At 37.4% G+C, this 21840-nt stretch overlaps 1 protein-coding gene across 1 annotated transcript in view; it reads left to right on the top strand.

The window, feature by feature from the left end:
* Positions 1-21840, top strand: part of erbb4a (erb-b2 receptor tyrosine kinase 4a) — a 194679-nt gene that overhangs the window by 149660 nt on the left and 23179 nt on the right. The window contains exons 13-20 of the mRNA XM_077205347.1: positions 3354-3486; positions 5427-5520; positions 6112-6266; positions 8528-8572; positions 8825-8957; positions 10791-10913; positions 11002-11100; positions 13036-13221. Coding sequence (XP_077061462.1) covers positions 3354-3486; positions 5427-5520; positions 6112-6266; positions 8528-8572; positions 8825-8957; positions 10791-10913; positions 11002-11100; positions 13036-13221 — 968 coding nt within the window. The remainder of the gene's footprint in view (positions 1-3353; positions 3487-5426; positions 5521-6111; positions 6267-8527; positions 8573-8824; positions 8958-10790; positions 10914-11001; positions 11101-13035; positions 13222-21840) is intronic.

Here is a 21840-nt window from a genome sequence, read left to right as displayed (position 1 = left end):
GAGAATCATACATTTGCAGTTCGGCTCAAGCCGTGAGGAAACAGAATATTATATTGTTATTAATTTATAGTGTTAACAGTGCTAATATTATCTTTTCCTGTCCACTTGTAATTTTAGACAAGTGTTTTTGCAACAAAAAGATGCAATTTAGATGCATGACTATTAAGAGTTCAGCGAAAAACTTATTTTATACACACACAACAGCATCTATCACACATTCATTCTTCAAGGCAGGCCAAGCTGCTGGATATTGAGTTAACAGAAATATGTAATGTGAGTGAACATATGGAAATTATTTAGACATGAGACTTGTATGTACACTATACATCATAGTTAATATAATTAATATACACTATTCTTCAAAATATTTGGAGTCAGAAATATTTTATTCAGCAATAATGATGCATTATATTGATCAAAAAAGACAGTAAAGATCTTTATAAAGTTCCACAAATATTTCTATTTCAAATAAATGCTGTTATTTTTAACTTTTTATATTTATCAAAGAATATATCAAATATGTCATGGTTTCGCAAACATATTTAGCAGTGCAACTGTTTTCAACTGTTTTAAACAAATATATTCAAATAAAAACATTTAGTTTAGGGTCCAATTCTTGCTATGACTTTTGTCATAGTGAATAGTAAGAATTTGACCCAAACTAAAGTGTTACCAAACATTTGTTTTAAATTGTAATAATATTTCAGAATATTGCTGTTTTTATTGTATTTTTGATCAAATAAATGCTTTGAAGGGACTTCTCAAAACTGTTAATCTCACTATTGTAGCTCCAAAAATAGCTTTGTTTTATCTTACAAACCCATAGATGTTCAATAAATGACAACTCTCTACACCACAAACTGAGTCTATCATTGAAGATAGCCTAAAACTGGAAATAGGCCATTGAAGTAAGATGTTACTTGTGAAAGATAAACTTGTGGGGCTAATGAAGATGTTAACAGACGGAGAGCCATTTCCAGTGCACACCGCCAAGCTGGATATAATTAGTGTGATAATAAGTCTGTAGCGTAAGGGATCAATGGCTCTGTTAGCCGGCTCATTCATTAGCCTCCATTCTACACCATCGATCAAAGCAAGGTGATCTACACAACTGACCAACAGCTCAGACCCATACACACACACATACACATTCAATGTGTTTATCCATGAAGGACAATGTTTTTACAATCCAAATTGTGGAGCAAGGATAACTGTCTTATGTGGTGAATTTGAAACATGTTTAACCACTTAAAGATCATCAACATTGCTTGCCACTTTACAAAATCCCCAGGTTACACTTTAATTTACAGTGTTTGTTACATGTACTTACTGCATTCACTTTTTAATGTAGATTACATGCAACTAACCCTAACCAAACACTACTTCTAACCCTAAGTACATGTAGTTAATTAATATTACTTAGTACTTAATTGTATAATTACACTGTAACACGGAGATCGTCATATATATACAGGTCCTTCTCAAAAAATTAGCATATTGTGATAAAGTTCATTATTTTCCAAAATGCAATGATTAAAATTAAACTTTCATATATTTTAGATTTATTGCAGACCAACTGAAATATTTCAGGTCATTTCATTCCCATCTCAAAAAATTAGCATATTTCATCCGACCTTTAAAATAAGTGTTTTTTTAATACAAAAAAAGTCAACCTTCAAATAATTATGTTCAGTTATGCACTCAATACTTGGTCGGGAATCCTTTTGCAGAAATGACTGCTTCAATGAGGCGTGGCATGGAGGCAATCAGCCTGTGGCACTGCTGAGGTGTTATGGAGGCCCAGGATGCTTCGATAGCGGCCTTAAGCTCATCCAGAGTGTTGGGTCTTGCTTCTCTCAACTTTCTCTTCACAATATCCCACAGATTCTCTATGGGGTTCAGGTCAGGAGAGTTGGCAGGCCAATTGAGCACAGTAATACCATGGTCAGTAAACCATTTACCAGTGGTTTTGGCACTGTGAGCAGGTGCCAGGTCGTGCTGAAAAATTAAATCTTCATCTCCATAAAGCTTTTCAGCAGATGGAAGCATGAAGTGCTCCAAAATCTCCTGATAGCTAGCTGCATGGACCCTGCCCTTGATAAAACACAGTGGACCAACACCAGCAGCTGACATGGCACCCCAGACCATCACTGACTGTGGGTACTTGACACTGGACTTCAGGCATATTGGCATTTCCTTCTCCCAAGTCTTCCTCCAGACTCTGGCACCATGATTTCCGAATGACATGCAAAATTTGCTTTCATCCGAAAAACTTTGGACCACTGAGCAACAGTCCAGGTCAGGCGCTTCTGCTGCTGTTTCTGGTTCAAAAGTGGCTTGACCTGGGGAATGCAGCACCTGTAGCCCATTTCCTGCACACACCTGTGCACGGTGGCTCTGGATGATTCTACTCCAGACTCAGTCCACTGCTTCCGCAGGTCCCCCAAGGTCTGGAATCGGTCCTTCTCCACAATCTTCCTCAGGGTCCGGTCATCTCTTCTCGTTGTGCAGCGTTTTTTGCCACACTTTTTCCTTCCCACAGACTTCCCACTGAGGTGCCTTGATAAAGCACTCTGGGAACAGCCTATTTGTTCAGAAATTTCTTTCTGTGTCTTACCCTCTTGCTTGAGGGTGTCAATGATGGCCTTCTGGACAGCAGTCAGGTCGGCAGTCTTACCCATGATTGCGGTTTTGAGTAATGAAACAAGCTGGGAGTTTTTAAAAGCCTCAGGAATCTTTTGCAGGTGTTTAGAGTTAATTAGTTTATTCAGATGATTAGGTTAATAGCTAGTTTAGAGACCCTTTTCATGATATGCTAATTTTTTGAGATTGAAATTTTGGGTTTTCATGAGCTGTATGCCAAAATCATCAGTATTAAAACAATAAAAGACCTGAAATATTTCAGTTGGTGTGCAATGAATCTAAAATATATAAAAGTTTAATTTTTATCATTACATTATGGAAAATAATGAACTTTATCACAATATGCTAATTTTTTGAGAAGGACCTGTATATTGCTATATATGTCTTATATATGCCCACAGAATAGCTCGAGTTAAATGGTAAAATACAATTTTCTTTTTACAACTTATAAAACGCTTGACAGGTAATGTTTTGTATTTTTTGTTTTGTAAGTAATTACTACTACAACTAATAGCTAAATAATTCCCCTTTTAGCTTTTGTAAAATAAATTGACATGCTTACTGAAGTATGGTTAATAAATTTTCTACAAAAGTACTCATGCTACCATGAATGTACTTCCACACTTGTAGGATGGAAATATCCACGTTCCAAATAGTTGCAGTGTTTTCTTCCTTAATGTGTGTGTGTGTGTGTGTGTGTGTTTTTTCAGCTAAAGAGCAGATGGTTTGTGATCCGTTGTGTTCGGAGGCAGGGTGCTGGGGTCCTGGCCCAGAACAGTGTCTCTCATGCAAATACTTCAGTCGAGGAAGGGCATGTGTCAAGTCCTGTAACTTATATTATGGGTGAGTATGTGTGCAAACAAATCATTTGTGGTGTTACTTTGCTTATGTACACAGCTTTTCAACTTAAAAAAAAAAAAAAAAAAAAAAAAAAAAAAAAAATATATATATATATATATATATATATATATATTCTGTCTTTTTGCTCCTCTACTTCTTAAACCATTTTAGCTTGCAGTTGCCTTAATATGAATGTGTGTTTTCAAATGCAGATTTTTTTCATATAGGCTGTTGGCTCCAAAGATATATCTCCAGTATGACAATCATGATCAGACTATCAAGATCAAGGGATCAAAATGCTTTTAATGCTATTTATAAATCAAAGGAATAGGCAGGCTCTCGTGCTTTTCTGGCAGGCTGGAAAAAAATACATGGAGGCATGGATACAGGCTTTTAAAAGAACAGGCAAAATGTCCAATGCTAAGATTTTGCTTGCAAATGCATGCGTTTCTATCATTCAAGAATAATTATTTTATTCTTAAGAGACCACTGCAAAATAATCAGTTTCTCTGGTTTCTATTTTATATGTATTTGTTTTATTAGCATGAACGTTTTTGTTTTATTCTATGAACTACTGACAAAATTTCCTCCAAAGTTCAAATTACAATATTGTAATTTAGAGCATGTATTTGCATAAAATGACTACTGGTCAAAATAATAATAATAATAAAAAAAAAGATCCCGTGTTTTCAGACCTCGAGTAATACAATGAAAAACAGTTAATTTATTTATTGACCCAAGCAACGTACAAGGCTATCCTGGAAGAAAACTTGCTTTTCGAAGGATTGTTTTTTCCTGCAGGACAACGCTCTCTGCCACACAGCAAGGCCAACAAAGCTGTGGATGGAGGACCACCAGATCAAGACCCTGTCACCTGAACCCCATTGAAAACCTCTGGAATGATCAAGAGGAAGGTCACAAGGTCACAAGCTGTCAAACGAAGCTGAGCTTGCAATATGCAATATGACAACAATATGAATCTTCTGAAGTTAAAACATTAGCCTTATGTTGTTAAAACATTAATACAAACTTGTTATCTTTGCATCAAGGTATGTAAACACGGCATTGCTTTTGTTATTTTGAGCATCTGTCATCTTCTGCAAATAAATGCTCTAAATGTCAATGTTTTTACTTGGAATTTGGAAGAAATGTTGTCAGTACTTTATAAAATAAAACTAAACATTAATTATACTCAAACACAAATGTAAAGTTAATCAAGAGAATTTATTGTACGGTCAGATCAATAATATTGTTGAATATTAACATGCCCCTATTATGGTGCACTGCAATACATTTGAAATATAACGTTACACATCGGTTTGTTGAAGGACATACACTTGTTAATGCTGATGGTGAGGAATGACAGCTGCAACATCTCATAATATACCTCAAACTGAGTAGCATATCACTACGAAACGTCCTGCTCAAGTCATCCTTGTGATGGATGTTCGGGTTGAATAACTAGTTCTTCCAGTGTTTCATCATCGGACTCACGCTCTGATTGATATGGTAAAATCTTTACAGTTCAATCACTAAGCTTTAGGTAGCCTCCGGACAGGGCTGACGTTCAGTTATGGTAATGGGCGTGTAGCTTCCGACAGGCGATGTACGAGGTAGACCAATCACAACAGACTGGGCCATCTGGCCAATCAGAGCATGAGCAGGCTCTCGGAAAGGAAGGATTTAGAGAGACTGATTCATCCATCGAGTCGTTTAAGAATCATTGAAAAATGTTCTGATGTGCAATGTGAGAAAATGAAACTGTTTTTATTTTATTTAATTTTTTACTTTTGATGCATGTAAACTTGTTGTAGGAGATGTCCTAAACAAAATTAGGAGCCTTTAAAATAGCAAAATAGGGGCACTTAATATTTATGGATATTTGTAAATAAATTCCGTATCCAATACATGGCTCATCACACATTGTTCTTTGTCTGTTCAAGGGATGTTCGAGAGTATGCCAATGGCTCAGTTTGTGTTGAGTGTGACAGCCAATGTGAAAAAGCCGGAGAGAAAAGTTTGACCTGCCATGGCCCGGTAAGAGTCATGTGAGAACCTTTCGTTGCTGGATTTTGTTTTGCTTCAAATACAACTTGATATCCTTGTCATTGAACAACAGAAAAGCCTAGATTTCTGGCAGAGTCAAATACGTCCTAATCTCATCACAGCTTCATATGCATATAAAAAGATATATAAGTTGTATTTCGGGACCAGAAAGTCCATTAGAGGCCAATTCACAATGTACCGACAGATTCCGAACAACACCGAAAGTTACCAGCTTACAGCACATCACTTCTTTAGACATTTAATTCCAATTCAGAAAGTTCAATGGGTGAAAACAAGCTCCAACAGATGCAAACACACTGATCCGACGAAGTGTCTGTTGCCGTCGGTCTGCATCTGTCGGTGCAGTGTCAATTGGCCTTGGAACTTCATAAGATGTTGTTTTTGTGGTTGATGTGTTCGAAACCGTATTCAGATACAAAATAATGATGCATCCTTGAAATTATATTGCACATCTGTGCTTGTTTCGATTAAATTAAATTTCCTTTCCATCTTTTAAACAGTGCTTCAGTCTCTTGAGGCACATTTCCTAATCTTCTATTTTTCTCTTTTCTCCCATTACAGGGTCCGGATCACTGTGTGAAATGCTTGCATCTGAAAGATGGGCCCAACTGTGTGGAGAAATGCCCTGATGGTCTGCAGGGAGCAAACAGCTTCATCTTCAAATATGCTGAGACCAACAACGAGTGCCATCCCTGCCACCCCAACTGCACCCAGGGGTAAGACTGTTTGCTTGTGTTTGCACTTGAATCTATTTGTAAGCTTCTTTCCTTCCTTTAACTGCATCAAGCACAATATGCCCAGAGCACGGACCTAATTGCCCATGTGGGTAAAGCTGTCGTGCTCACCGCATTCAGTCTTAGACATATGGGCCTAGGGGATTTGAGAGCAGAGAGAACAGGTTCCTGACTCCACAGATCAGTGGTCTGCAACTGGTTTTGCTGCAGGACCCAGATTGTATATTGGACATCAAGTGTCCACCTAACACTTTGGTTACACAAAAAAGTCTTTTTACATTAAACATTAAAAAAATATAAACATGTAGCTTGAGTGTTTAGTTTGTAATAGTCACTTTAAGAGTGTCATGCTCTACGGTGAATCTCACGAAAACATGTCCCGGTCACATTTCAAATCAAAATAAATGTTTTTATGCATGAAGAAAATAAAGGGTATTTTCGAACATTTTCTTTTCAAATTGTGACATTATTTACGCATTTATTTAAACATGTAAGCACAATTTTCTGTGACACTTTATTTCGATAGTCCTCTTTAGACATTCTACTGACTATAAGTAGCTTTGCAACTACATGTCAACTAACTGTCATTAGACAGGCGGGACATACACTGTGCGATGTCTGTGCGATTTCAGCAAGGTCCCTACTCACACTGAACGATTAAATCGCATGCGATGTAAAGCCAAAGCTCAGGGTTTATGTGCTCACACTATATGGTTCGAACGTCGAGCTGCGACTTGACTGCTCACACTACACGTGAAATAATTAACTTCATGTGTGTGAAATATGTGCGATAAACCCCCGTGCTGGGTTGCGGCTTGACGATATCATGTATCCAGAGATATTGTCAAAATAAGCATCAGCTATCAATATCAAGATGATTTAGCACTTCCAATTTATGTATTAAATTGTTATTAGTATTATTGTATTAGGGAAGGCTAATTTTATTATTAAATTGATCTGCTATTATAATTAATTTGCCACGCAAAAATTTCACAGCACATCACCGCAATGCGCTGCATGTGAGGATAATAAAATATTAAATAGAAGCTTAGCCTACTCCTCGAGGAATAATAAAATAATAATAATTATATATTAACTCTATATGTAATCTCTAAATGTTTTAGACAATTTTCAATGAGGATCCTCATTGAAAATTGTCTTAACATTTAGGTCGATTACAATGAATTATAGGCATATCATTACATTAACAGTCTATAATATGTCCGAACACTGCAATAATTAGTCATCAATGAAAATTAAAAACAGGTTTATTTCAAAAACATTGTTTGACAAATTAATAAAAGTGGCACGGTGCTACATCGCAGCTTGGAAGACGTGGGTCATAACTGGACAAACTGGAGGTAAGCAACAGTAATTTGTAGCTAGTTTGAATACAGAACTTAAAGAGTTCACTCTGTTCGTCTTTTTTTTCTTTTTCTGCAGATTGAAATGGTTAAAATCTGTTTTCGCGCAGGCGCAGTGAGGAAGAAAACACTGAGTTTAGGGCAATCAAAGTAGCTCTGCTTCAACTGTGCGATATAGTCACGAGGAGCGACCAAAATTTCGGACATGCCAGAAATTCATCCGACCATCCGATTTCCGGATCGGGAGTGGTTAATCGCCTCTCCTCTCTCCCTGTACACTGCACGAACACTGCACGACAAACGACGCACGACAAAGCTGAAAATCGGCCCGACCCGAAAAAGAGTCACACGAGTCAGAATTCGTCTCAAAATCGGAAGAAATTCGCAGTGTATACCCGCCTTTAGAGTATTAGTAGACTGTCTGCTTAATATCTGCTAACACTTTATTTTGGTTGTCCACCAACAGATATTCAACTGATTATAAGTAACTTGGCAACTACTAGTCAACTTATTCTACTAACCTGAACAGTCTACTTACAGTCTACTACAGTCTACTACAGTCTACTAATACTCTAATGTCAGTTAGTTGACATGTAGTTTCATAGTTAGTAGAATGTCTAAAATGGACTATCGAAATAAAGTGGAACCCAATTTTCCTATTACCATAAATGTAATGTATCTGGTCTTTGCGAGTATATCAGATTAGCATTGCTCTAATACAGTAATTTAAAAAATTGGATTATCATTTTGTTCTTTTTTTTATCTGAATAAATTAAATGCAGTATAAGAAATACTACCATAACAAATTTAATCTACCAGTCTGTTGCAATATAACTCAAATATGTTGATAATAACTCAATATGATTGTCTGTTTTGCAGTTGTACTGGACCCAGAGTGCAAGATTGTGTTGGCATGTTGGACAGGTAAGGGCTTTCACAAATGCAACTTTTGTCAAGGATAATTTGCACACAAAAAAACAACAACAACAAAAAACAGCAAATAATAATATTTGATCACATAAAGGATATTTATAAAAAAAAAAAATAATGAACTAATAGAATATAATACAAATATTCTTCAATAGCATTAGTGCTATACAGGATGGGGGTTTTGCTCAAGTGGTTTAAAAAAAAAACACTCATAGCATTACAACTTATTGTCTTTTCATCTTCCAGGACTCCTCTGATTGCGGCTGGGTTAATTGGGGCTCTCTTTGTGATGGTCATCATAGCTCTTGGTGTGGCCGTTTACATCCGAAGAAAGAGCATTAAGAAAAAGAGAGCTTTACGTCGTTTCCTGGAGACTGAGGTGAGAGAGGCCTGTTCTCATATGTGTAGTAAATGAGTAAGCACTGACTAAAACCTGAACATTCCATACATTATGCATTATATCTTGTGTCTCTTCTGTCTGTCACCTTGCATCAATTTCCTCCCCTGTCCACAGGTTTTTCATTTCTTTTTCGTTTTGTTAAGGTGCATGCTTAAAAAATCCCCAGCTTACAGCACATAAAGTATTCAGCGGAGGGCCTTCCTTAAATGTGTGGCAGGTTTGTTGGGTTAATGCATAGCCCTGATGCCCTGAATGACTGTGCAGCCTATTAAAAAACATGGCCTGTCTATGCTGGTTTGGATAATTTGCAGGTGGAGCAACAGTGTTATAGACAGCTGTCAGCTTGAGAAGATGCCCTATATCCAAAAGCTGACAGAGACACTCACGCACTAGAATCCTGAAATCGTTTTTAGCAAACCTGAGACCTCTGTTCAAGTAGAAAGTGATGCGTTTCTGCCAAGAATAAGAAAAGGAGAGGGCTAGACCACCCACATGGTTGTCGATTACCTCAGAGATGTTTTGAAAGTGTAGCTAACTTTACAGATCAATTTCACACTAAAGAATTAACAAAGGTGGCATAACAAATACAAGCTGCCCATTTCTGCTTTAGAACCTTTTGAATGCCTCTCCCCATATACTTCCATTGTATGTGCTTTTTAACGCTTTTTTGCTTAAACTGAGAGAATTTTAAATTTTGTTGATAGTTATATTGATCCTGAAACACTAATTTACTTAAGCAGAAAGGAAAGCTCTATATAATTATTCTACACATACACAACAGTGAATGTTAGACAAATGCTATTTCAGAACCACATATCTGGACAGCTCCCTCAAATGATCAATATAAATACTGTATTTCAGCACCCCCGAGATGGACAGCTCTACATTGTGTGGGTTCAGTCAACACATCCATAAAACCAAGTGACAGCCTTCTGTTTTGTGCTGTGATTGGTCACTTAAATTTACTGTTAGTCCTGAATAATGGATAACAAATTTACATGTTTATAGATTGTTAAAATGTCACTATAAAAATGCATTTTCCATTAGGTAAGATTGAAAGTTCTGAATGGGCTGTTTTTATAGGGTGTGATGAGAGATACATTCTTTCTTCTCATAAATAAGAACATAAATAAGTTTCACGGTTGTTGGTTTCACAGACAAGTTTTAAGCCTAGTCGCAGACTAAAATGCATGTTTGAGCTGTTAGCAACTTGCACTGACATATCTTAAAATATGTCAGTGCCATTGTTTTGTCTCAAGATGCACACCAGTAATGTGTTTTTGTTTTTATAATGAATGTTTATAAATGCTTAAATGTTCTAAGTGAACTAAGGTCTAATCCTGGCTTAATCTAAACCCTGTCTGTGAAACTGTTATGAAGGATTTAATTCCTTAATTCAGAAACACAACAACTAAGTTGTCATTTAGCAAATACGTTTTCAATGTATTTTGGTGCACTTATTACAGGGACAATTCCCCTGTAGAAACATGAAATGAATAGTTCACCCCACATATAATAATTTATTCAACATATGTCATTCTAAACCTCTATTTAGGTCCCCACTGTGAAACAAGTCCCCATGAGTTTGTGTGTGCATTCAGGTCCCACTGTGACAAGTCCCCATGAGTGTGTGCATTCAGGTTGAAGTCCCCACCGGGATAGAAAAACACACACAGAGACACAGAGACACAGAATTTAATCCTAAAAATATAGTTAAATGTAACTTCTAAGAGCTTATTTTGGAGCTCTGTGTATCTGTGCATTCGTGCATTCAGATGTTGTAACTGATCTAAGACTTGGTTGTTTAAGCAGTTGGTGGAGCCGTTGACACCCAGTGGTACAGCACCAAACCAGGCTCAGCTACGGATATTGAAGGAAACTGAGCTCAAGAGGGTCAAGATTCTGGGAGCTGGAGCCTTTGGCATGGTCTATAAGGTAGCACCTCTAAGTTTTGTATGCATTGGGATGTCTACCTATCAGCATTTGTGATTTTACATGACGATCCTGATGTCTTCTTTAAAAGGGAATCTGGGTTCCAGAAGGGGAAATAGTCAAGATTCCAGTGGCTATAAAGATACTCAATGAAAGTACAGGACCTAAAGCCAATGTGGAGTTTATGGATGTGAGTTAACTGCCTTGATCTTAATAATACCACTATAATTGCTTTTTCAGTCAATCTAGCTATTAATGTTGTGACAAAATAAAATGTACTTTTTCAATACACATTCCTGGTCTTAATTTTGCATAATTTGGAGCATGTTATTCCAAAAAAAAAAAAAAAAAAAAGTTTACCCTTGTTAAATTTGATCAAAATATGATATATCTTCCTTCACCTCTGAAACAGGTCTTTGGCTGACTATTGAATGATGTTAATCAATACCCCAAAACACTACCATTCATAAGTTTAGGATCAGTAAGATTCTTTCAAAATACATACTTTTTTTTTTAAAGATACATTAAATTGATCAAAACTGACAGTAAAGATATTAATAATGTCTCTAAAGATTTCTTTCAAATAAATGCTGTTCTAATAATTTCAGAAGTAATTAAAGTGTCAGTTTGAATAATACATGTTATGGCAATAATAATAAATACATTATTATTTTTTAATAACCATATTTTCCATTGAGCTGGCTCACACTCAATCTGTTTAAATATTTAGTTTTAATATACTTAAATGCATCATATTACAGACATAACATGAGTTGTAAATGTGATTTATCTCGACTTTAAATATAGTTATGTAGAATTAAAAATAGGAAGATGATCTGCAGAGAGAACAGTTCAATAACAGTGATCAGTCATATATCAGTTCTCCTTTTTTTTTCTTGTTGTCTCTATTTCGTCCTATCTTGCACTCCAAGGTCAAGTTTCTTTAAAAAGCCATCAAAACGTGGCCTCACGTGCTGCGGCTGACTGTGATTGGCTGGGAACCCCTTTGTGCGTGTCTGTGTGTTCTGTTATCTGTGCACATACATATCTGTGCACATGCATATAAGCAGACAAACTGATGCAGAGCTACTCATCCTTGTCTCCGTTGTAACATAAAACTGTATATACTTTGAAACATATGGCTAATTGAGTAAGACAGGCCAGCCGTCACTAATGGAGGTCATCGTCGCTGTAGGAGGCAAGAGTAGAATGACATTTGGAAAGAGACCTGTTATGCTTTATATGCATCTTTTTCCTACACCCCATGATCATTTATGTAAATTATGGGAGTAACTTCCGTTAAACTGTAAACAATCAGTGAAGGGTTCGCTCTATGAACGCAATAATAAGCATTGTACAATGAAGTGACATTATTCAACTCACCCTTCAACCATCAAACATTAAAAGGAAATTTAAAAGTGTAAAAGCATAAACAAATTACTAGAACAGACCACGAATAACCCCAAAAGCTTGTTTATTTCCGCAGCAATATTACAGACGTGTTAGTAATATATGTCTGTATGATGTAAAATATGTTGCCTTAATCAAAAACTGTTCATTATTTTTAGCATTAAGCATTGATAATATCTCAAAGTGCTTTCCGTCATTTTGACAGATAACAATTACTGTATTTACCTGCTTTAGAAACATTGCTGTAAACACTGCTAACACGGATAAGGAGTGAAAAGGGGAGACAATTTAATTTTAAAGCATCCGTGGGAAAACACCTGGAAAGAGAATTGAGAATTTGGGGAGAAAAATGAGAGAATTAAATTATTCATGGGATATAACATAAATCAAATCAGTACAGCAGGCCAAAAATGAGCCGTATATGTTGTCTCTTTTCATACTATTGCAGTGGAAAAAAGGAGAAAAAGAATGCAGTGAATGATACCATAGATTTTCTTGTGATAGCATATCAAATACCCTTATGTTATTCTTCTGACATCTAAAAATTAAATATGAAGGGAAATTGACAGTCAAACTAGCTGATAAGGATTATTTGTTTCGCATTATTTTGAAAGATTTGTTTCAGTCTTTTTGAGTGGAAGTTCCCCAAACCAGAAGTGCAACCCATAATTCAAAATTCAGCAGTGACCTGATCTTTTCTGTCTCTGGCTTCCAGGAGGCGCTGATCATGGCCAGCATGGAGCATCCTCATTTAGTGCGTCTGTTGGGGGTCTGCTTGAGTCCCACTATTCAGCTGGTAACTCAGCTCATGCCCCACGGCTGCCTGCTGGACTACGTACATGAGCACCAGGAGAACATCGGCTCCCAGCTGCTGCTCAACTGGTGCGTGCAGATCGCAAAGGTAAGGCTGATTTCACATGCTGGTGTTATCAGTGAGACAGCATCCCTGTGAATACTGCAGGAAGTTGTGTGTTTTTGTGTACAGCCTTGGCTTTTGACTTCAGAAGATGTTTATTTTAGTATGTCCGTGTATTAGTATGTAAGGGAATAGTTTATGCAGAAATTAAAATTCTGTCACCATCTACTCTGCTGTTGCTCAAAATATTTATTTTTCATCTTTCTGTGGGGCAAAAAAAGTAGTTATTTAGCAGAATATTCAGGCTGCTCATTCCCAGTTCATGAATTTATAGAGTGCAACAGTCGGGTTCTGGTTATCCATAGGGAAATTGATTTTTAACGATAACTTATAAACCTTTAAAGACAGCCTTACTGTGAGCAATGAGGTAGTAAGTCATTATTTCAACTTAGTTTTAAAATAATCTTGTTGAACAGCAGAATTTGTGAAAAACTACATTACCCATGATACTGTACAGAAAATTCAACTAATCTGAGAGTGGAAACGAGCAAAACATGCCAAAAGATCTCGTTAGCTCCTCCCACTCCCATGTAGCACTGCAAATTACATAATCTATGCTCTTAAAATACTTCGATATTTAAATAAATGCATATTTTGCAATAAACTTAAAATATTGTTTATTAATTTGATTATGCTGTTTGCAAAGCTTAATGGGATTGTAGTTCTTTCTATCTCTAAAGCCGTTAAGTTCACAGTCTCTTGCCTTTTATTTTTGTCTGATTTTCAAATACTTTTTTTCTTCAAATCAAAGTTTTTAAAGTTATGATTCGCCTCGTAGCTGATTGGCTTGGTTCATGGCGTATAATTCTTTAACAAAGACTTTTTCTGAAATCGCAATGGATGAAACAAATAGAAAAAAATACCCCAGGAAACAGCGCAGCTGAAAAAACAACAAAAAAAGTCCATTAAAAATGCAGTATATTCAGTCTTCTGAAGTCATATAATAGTTCTCAAAAATAGTACTCCAAAATCATATTAAATGAGATTTGAATACGATGCATGGCATCACTCCGCCCATTTTCAAGTAACTGGATGAACAGATAGTCCTGCCCGAGACTCATGCCATTGTTTAACTGATGCTGCTTACGGTTCGATCAAACAAACAGAGCAATGTTTTAGTAGTGCCACAGTGTTTTCTACCACATCAGTCTCATTATTTTATTTTATTTTTTTACTGGAAAGGTCATGGAATAGTCATGGGATTTCCCTGGTCAAAATGCCTTCTATTTCTCAGCATTCCCATTTTAGTCCCCTCTGTTCCACTGCCTTAAAAACATTAAATCGGTCTGCTGTAAATGGATTGGCTGAGTTCAAGAGATGGGTGTTGGTTTGTTGTAACTCACAGCTTTGGGCTTTGGCTTAATGGCACCTATTAATCAGGTTGTAGGTTGAGCAAACCGCTCGACAACCTTGCCTATTCCTGCCCCGGAATTCTGCTGTGACACACACCCGCTGCTAGAGGTTTTCCCGGTCACACTGTGAAAATGTTAAAATGCTGTTACCGGCCAAATTCTCATTTAGCTGCCAAACTGTTCCTGCACACAGTGAAATAATAACCTCGGCATGAGGATGACATTGCACTCATTATGGGATGATGTATTTAAAGCAGATTACGTGCCTCAGTTCTCAATTGAAATATTAGCTGGTGTGAATCCTTTTCACGTCACAGTAATCAATCCAAAACTGGTGGTGGTTGAGGAGAGATACCCTGATGTAAAGCGCTTTGGCTGTACAGTAGTACATATGAAAGCGTTATATAAATGCCTCATTCATTCATTCATTCATTCATTAATTCATTCAATTCTTTCCGATCTGCACAGCAATAGCTACCGTTACTATGACCATGAGATGTTGACCAATCAGAACTGGTGTTAAAGGGATAGTTCGCCCAAAAATTTAAATGCTGTCGGTAATTACTCTCCCTCATGTTGTTCCAACCCCGTAAGACCTTCGTTCATCTTCGGAACACAAATTAAGATATTTTTTATTAAATCTGAGAGCTGGATCACTCCTCCATAGGCTTCTAAGGGATTGAAACTTGTTCCCCGAAAAGTTATTAAAGACATCGTTAAAATAGCCCAAGTGACTACAGTGGCTCAATCTTAAGTTTATCAAGCGATGAGAAAACTTTTTGTGCGCAAAAAAAGCGACTTTATCTCAACTATTAATTTCTTTCTCTGTGGGCCTCGAGTGAGTTCACGTAGTGTAACAGCGCAGTGCTTCTGTGTTGTACGTCACATGTAGGCGCACTATTGGCCGACGTTGGTCATGTGTGTGATGCGTGTGACGTACAACACAGAAACACTGCGCTATTACATTACGTGAACTGACTCGAGGCCCACAGAGAAGGAAATGAATAGTTGAAATAAAGTCATTAATTTTGTTTTTTTTTGCGCCCAAAAAGTATTCTCGTCGCTTGATAAACTTAAGACTGACCCAGTGTAGTCGCTTGGACTATTTTAATATGTCTTTAACGATAACTTTTCGGGGAACACGTTTTAATCCCTTAGAAGCCTATGGAGGAGTGATCCAGCTCTCAGATTTCATCAAAAATATCTTAATTCATGTTCCGAAGATGAACGAAGGTCTTACGGGGTTGGAACAACATGAGGGTGAGTAAATACTGACAGAATTTTCATTTTTGGGTGAACTATCCACCCTTTCCACTATATGTATGACAGTGGGCAGACCCCCAACACACAAGCATCTTTCCCAGCATGCTTTGATCACTATCATCAGCTCTGTCTGCCTACAGTTCAGTTGTTCTTTTATCGTGCAAGAGGGAGTTGCCACAAAGAAGTAAATGTTATAATTTATATTTTCCAGCCACAGTATTTCAGATCTATTCATAATTGTCCAAAACATAATTTTTTTATGCACAACAAGGCATCTTGTGTAATTTATTTTTGTCCGGCATTGTCTTTGTAAATCTGCCACTGTGAAACAGGTTTCACTAGTTAGGAACCCCCATCAGAAATTTCCCTTTGTGCCGAAGGGATCTTCCAAGATTCCCTCTTTTGCATACTGTGTGTGTTCTCCTGAGATGCAGACTTGGAAACGCAGTGTACTCTGTGAGTACCTCTGTGTCTCTTCCCCGCACAAACGGCTGTGGTTTGCTGCAGGCTCATCTCCTTTGGCCTCATTAACGGAGCTCCAGGTCACACAAAAATCTCTTATCCATTCCATTTTTCATTCATCTACTATTTTTTTCGGAGTATCCAAATGAGAAAGCTAAATTTGTTTCTATATGATGTATTTGCATACAACTAAACCTAATGTTGTTGTGTAGAGCAATAATGACTGGCTTTCGAGATTTATTTCTATACATAAATGCTCAAATAGCTGCGCTATCAACATAATTTCCATATTCAATCACCAAAGGGACTTTTCTGGATCTTTTCACCTAATGAAACAAAAAAAAATAATTATTTTCCACTATGTATACACACCCACTGGCCACTTTATTAGAGACACCTTAGTTACTGGGTTGGACCCTTTTGACCTCAGAACTGCCTTAATTCTTCGTGGCATAGATTCAACAAGGTGCTGGAAACATTCCTCATCGATTTTGGTCCATATTTACATGATAGCATCACACAGTAGCTGCAGATTTTTCGTCGGTACATCCATGATGCAAATTCCCCATTCCACCACATCCCAAAGGTGCTCTATTGAATTGAGATCTGGTGACTGTGGAGGCCATTTGAATATAGTGAACTCGTTGTCATGTTCAAGAAACCAGTGTACGGTGGCCCAGTAGTGCACAACACAACAAAATGTAAAAAGCAAACATGAGTTCACAACACAAAGAAATAAAGCCGCAACACAAAGGAAATAAGCCACTAAACAATTAAATAAAGCCACAACACAATTAAATAAAGCCACAACACAAAGGAAATGCTCCCGACCACTAGAGGGCTCTCGGAGCGTGGTAAAGTTAGTTTCCAGTGCCACTGTTCTATAGAGTCAGCAGTCTAAAAAATATATCAACACACAACGATTCGTTTTAACAGTAACCATTGTATATCGACATTTATTAATTCAAAACTACCAACGTGCATTATAGCTGCATATTTATACTCTAAAATGCTTTCACGCGCTATTACAGCACATGATCCCTAAGGGAACGTCTGCCAATTCCTCCAAGTGGTTAAAATGGATAATTTGTATTAATTACTTTACTATTACTTTACTCTACTATTAATGACTTAAAGGGATAGTTCACCCAAAAATGAAAATTCTGTCAGTATTTACTCACCCTCATATTGTTCCAACCCCGTAAGACCTTCGTTCATCTTTGGAACATGAATTAAGATATTTTTGATGAAATCTGAGAGCTGGATCACTCCTCCATAGGCTTCAAAGGGATTGACACTTGCCAGCCCCGAAAAGGTATTTAGGACATCGTTATTAAAGACATCGAGAATACTTTTTTTGCGCAAAAAAGAAACAAAAATAACGACTTTATTTCAACTATTCATTTCTTTCTCTGTGGGCCTCGAGTCAGTTAACATAGTGTGATTGTGTAGTGTCACACACTATGTCACACGTACGCTCACTATTGGCAGACGCTGGTCATGTGTGTGATGCGTATGACGTACAACAACAGAAATTTACGCTATTACACTAGCGAACTGACTTCGTTATTTTTGTTTGTTTTTTGCGCACAGAAAGTATTCTCATCGTTTGATAAACTTAGGATTGAGCCACTGTAATCACTTGGACTATTTTAACGATGTCTTTAACCCCTTGAGCCGCAGGGATCCCTGGTGATCCCGAATTTTACATTCAAAAAAATTGTGCATTGTTTTTGAGCTGCTTTATCTCTCTATTAGTAATTGCTAGAGCAATTCTGAGTTTTTCACAGTAAACTGTCAAGTGTTAGCTTTTAAATGATACCTTGGTTTTGTGTATAGTCAGAAGGACTCCTTAGCAACAACCATTTTATTATGGGTATGTCATTTTGCACTCGATTGCCAAAAAGGGGGGCGACTGGTAACCTTTTGTGGAACAAGTGTCAATCCCTTAGAAGCCTATGGAGGAGTGATCCAGCTCTCAGATTTAATAAAAAATATCTTAATTTGTGTTCCGAAGATGAACGAAGGTCTAACGGGGTTGGAACAACATGAGGGTGAGTAAATACTGACAGAATTTTCATTTTTGGGTGAACTATCCCTTTAACATGCAAAAACAGACATGTTCAAAATCCAAAGCTTGATTGTATTGGTAAGACTGACTTACTACAGGTGACCTTATTTCCAATACATCCCTCCATGTATTTACAGTAAACAATTATTTTTAGGAAACAACATTTCATGTTTCAAAGGTTGTAGTTCTTAGAAACCAGACAGACTTACTACAGGTGAAATTGTTCCAATAGCTCCCTGCATGCACAGTACACAATGTTTTTTTTTTTATTAAAAAAAAACATTTCTGTAATTCACCTAAAGGTTTTTTTTGTTTCATGTTCCAAAGCTTGTGGTAGGTTCCTAGTGACCAGACTGACTTGAGGTGAAAATGTGTCAATACCTTCCTGTAATTCTGCAATTCACCAAATGTTTTTTTTTATTATTATTATTTATCAAATCATATTATAATACATTATACGTTTTAACCACTTGGTGGAATTGCCAGAAATAGTAAGAGATTGCTCATTTTTGTTGTGTTGTGTATTCATTTTGTTGTGTTGTGAACTTATGTTTGCTTTTTAAATTTCGTTGTGTTGTGCACTACTGGGCCACCGTAAGTTTGAAATTATTTGAGCTTCTTGGCATGGCATGTTATCCTGCTGGACGTCATCAGAAGATGAGTACACTGTGGTCATAAAGGGATGCACATGGTCAGCAACAATACTAAGGTAGGCTGTGGCATTTAAATCATGCTCAATTGGTACTAAGAGGCCCAAAGTGTGCCAAGAAAAATCCCCCACACCATTTCACCAGCAGTAGCCTGAACCGCTGATACCAAGCAGGATGGATTCATGCTTGCATGCCGTTTACACTAAATTCTGACCCTACCATCTGAATGACACAGCAGAAATCGAGACCAGACCAGACAACGTTTTTTTAATCTTCAAGTGTTCAATTTTGTTGAGCCTCTGCAAATTCTAGCCTCAGTTTCCTTTTCTTAGCCAACAAGAGTGGCACTGGTGTGTATTCTGCTGTTTTCCATCTGCTTCAAGGTTCGATGTGTTGTGCGTTTAAAGCTCTTCTGCAGACCTTGGTTGTAACAAGTGATCAACAAGACATTTTTACCCGAAGAACTGCCTCTCACTGGACATTTGTTCTTTTTCAGACCATTCTCTGTAAACCCTATAGATGATTGTGAGTGAAAATTCAAGCAGATCAAGAGTTTCTGAAATACTCAGACCAGCCTGTCTGGGACCAATAACCATGACACGTTCAAAGTCCCTTAAACCACCTTCGGATGATCAGTTTGAACTTCAGCAGATCGTCTTGATCATGTCTGTTAGGGGGTTAACATATAAGACCCAGGACCGGATATGATGAAAGAAGACCAGGAGTCGTGAGGTTCAATCAAATAGGTCAAAATTGACTGAAGAATAGTTTGCAGTTTCATCGGTAGAGCCAGGCGTCAAAGTCTCACAAGGAGGTCGCAGGCCAGAGACTCTTCCTTAAACAAAATCTCACACCAGTTATACCCTTTCCAAGGGCGTAAATGACATCAGTACATACAGGTCCTTCTAAAAAAATTTGCATATTGTGATAAAGTTCATTATTTTCCATAATGTAATGATACAAATTAAACTTTCATATATTTTTTTTAATGGTCATGGTCTTTTAAGTTCTGCTATGGCTTTGTCTGGAACTTTATACATTGGCGGATCAAAATTAGACAAAGTAACTGGAAATATTTTTTCTAAAATATAAGTTATTTTTAAAAAAGAAATTTTTGTTTCTAAAACTATTGTGTAAAAGTAATATCACTTAAATAGTTGTGGACTATTTTATGGTACTTTTAGAGACTTTTGAAGTTGGACAAATGTAGTCACAATTAACTGTTATTGTATGGAAAAGCTCTGTGTGATTCTTTGACATAAAGGTGCATAAATAATGACTGAATTTTCATTTAATTCCAGAGTGAATGCGAACATGCATGTCAGCCAAATGTTAGGGAGTGCAATCATTCTGATAAAAACTAATATTCATAATGTTAAATTAGCATTTACATTTATTTCTTAATAATGATTTATACCTGACACTCATTATTGTAAATTACCACACATTCTTTATAGTCATCTATTATTCAGTAAGTTCAGCAATCTGTGGTTACTTGCACTGTGCTAAAAAGCAGACTTTTACTGTACATTACTGTTGCCAAATGTCATATTTGCAACCATTTTTGCAATATAATTATAAATAGAAATCCCATAGACTTACATTAAAGGTGGGTCAGACACACACACACACACACACACACACACACACACGTAGAAATCATGTATTTAAAATTTGTATTTTAGATTCATTGCACACCAACTGAAATATTTCAGGCCTTGTATTGTTTTAATACTGACGATTTTGGCATACAGCTCATGAAAACCCAAAATTCCTATCTCAAAAGATTAGCATATCATGAAAAGGTTCTCTAAACGAGCTATTAACCTAATCATCTGAATCAACTAATTAACTCTAAACACCTGCTAAAGATTCCTGAGGCTTTTAAAAACTCCCAGCCTGTTTCATTACTCAAAACCGCAATCATGGGTAAGACTGCCGACCTGACTGCTGTCCAGAAGGCCATCATTGACACCCTCAAGCAAGAGGGTAAGACACAGAAAGAAATTTCTGAACAAATAGGCTGTTCCCAGAGTGCTGTATCAAGGCACCTCAGTGGGAAGTCTGTGGGAAGGAAAAAGTGTGGCAAAAAACGCTGCACAACGAGAAGAGGTGACCGGACCCTGAGGAAGATTGTGGAGAAGGACCGATTTCTAGACCTTGGGGGACCTGCGGAAGCAGTGGACTGAGTCTGGAGTTGAAACATCCAGAGCCACCATGCACAGGCGTGTGCAGGAATAGGGCTACAGGTGCCGCCTTCCCCAGGTCAAGCCACTTTTGAACCAGAAACAGCGGCAGAAGCGCCTGACCTGGGCTACAGAGAAGCAGCACTGGACTGTTGCTCAGTGGTCCAAAGTACTTTTTCGGATGAAAGCAAATTTTGCATGTCATTCGGAAATCAAGGTGCTAGGAAGACTGGGGAGAAGGAAATGCCAAAATGCCTGAAGTCCAGTGTCAAGTACCCACAGTCAGTGATGGTCTGGGGTGCCATGTCAGCTGCTGGTGTTGGTCCACTGTGTTTTATCAAGGGCAGGGTCAATGCAGCTAGCTATCAGGAGATTTTGGAGCACTTCATGCTTCCATCTGCTGAAAAGATTTATGGAGATGAAGATTTCATTTTTCAGCACGACCTGGCACCTGCTCACAGTGCCAAAACCACTGGTAAATGGTTTACTGACCATGGTATTACTGTGCTCAATTGTCCTGCCAACTCTCCTGACCTGAACCCCATAGAGAATCTGTGGGATATTGTGAAGAGAAAGTTGAGAGACGCAAGACCCAACACTCTGGATGAGCTTAAGGCCGC

This window comes from Siphateles boraxobius, unplaced genomic scaffold (assembly GCF_051911475.1).
Source record: "Siphateles boraxobius isolate OS27281-9 unplaced genomic scaffold, OSU_SipBor_1 53, whole genome shotgun sequence".
In the NCBI taxonomy this organism is placed as follows: Eukaryota; Metazoa; Chordata; class Actinopteri; order Cypriniformes; family Leuciscidae; genus Siphateles; species Siphateles boraxobius.
Note: the sequence above shows the minus strand (reverse complement) of the source record. Positions and strands in the feature narration are given on the sequence as shown.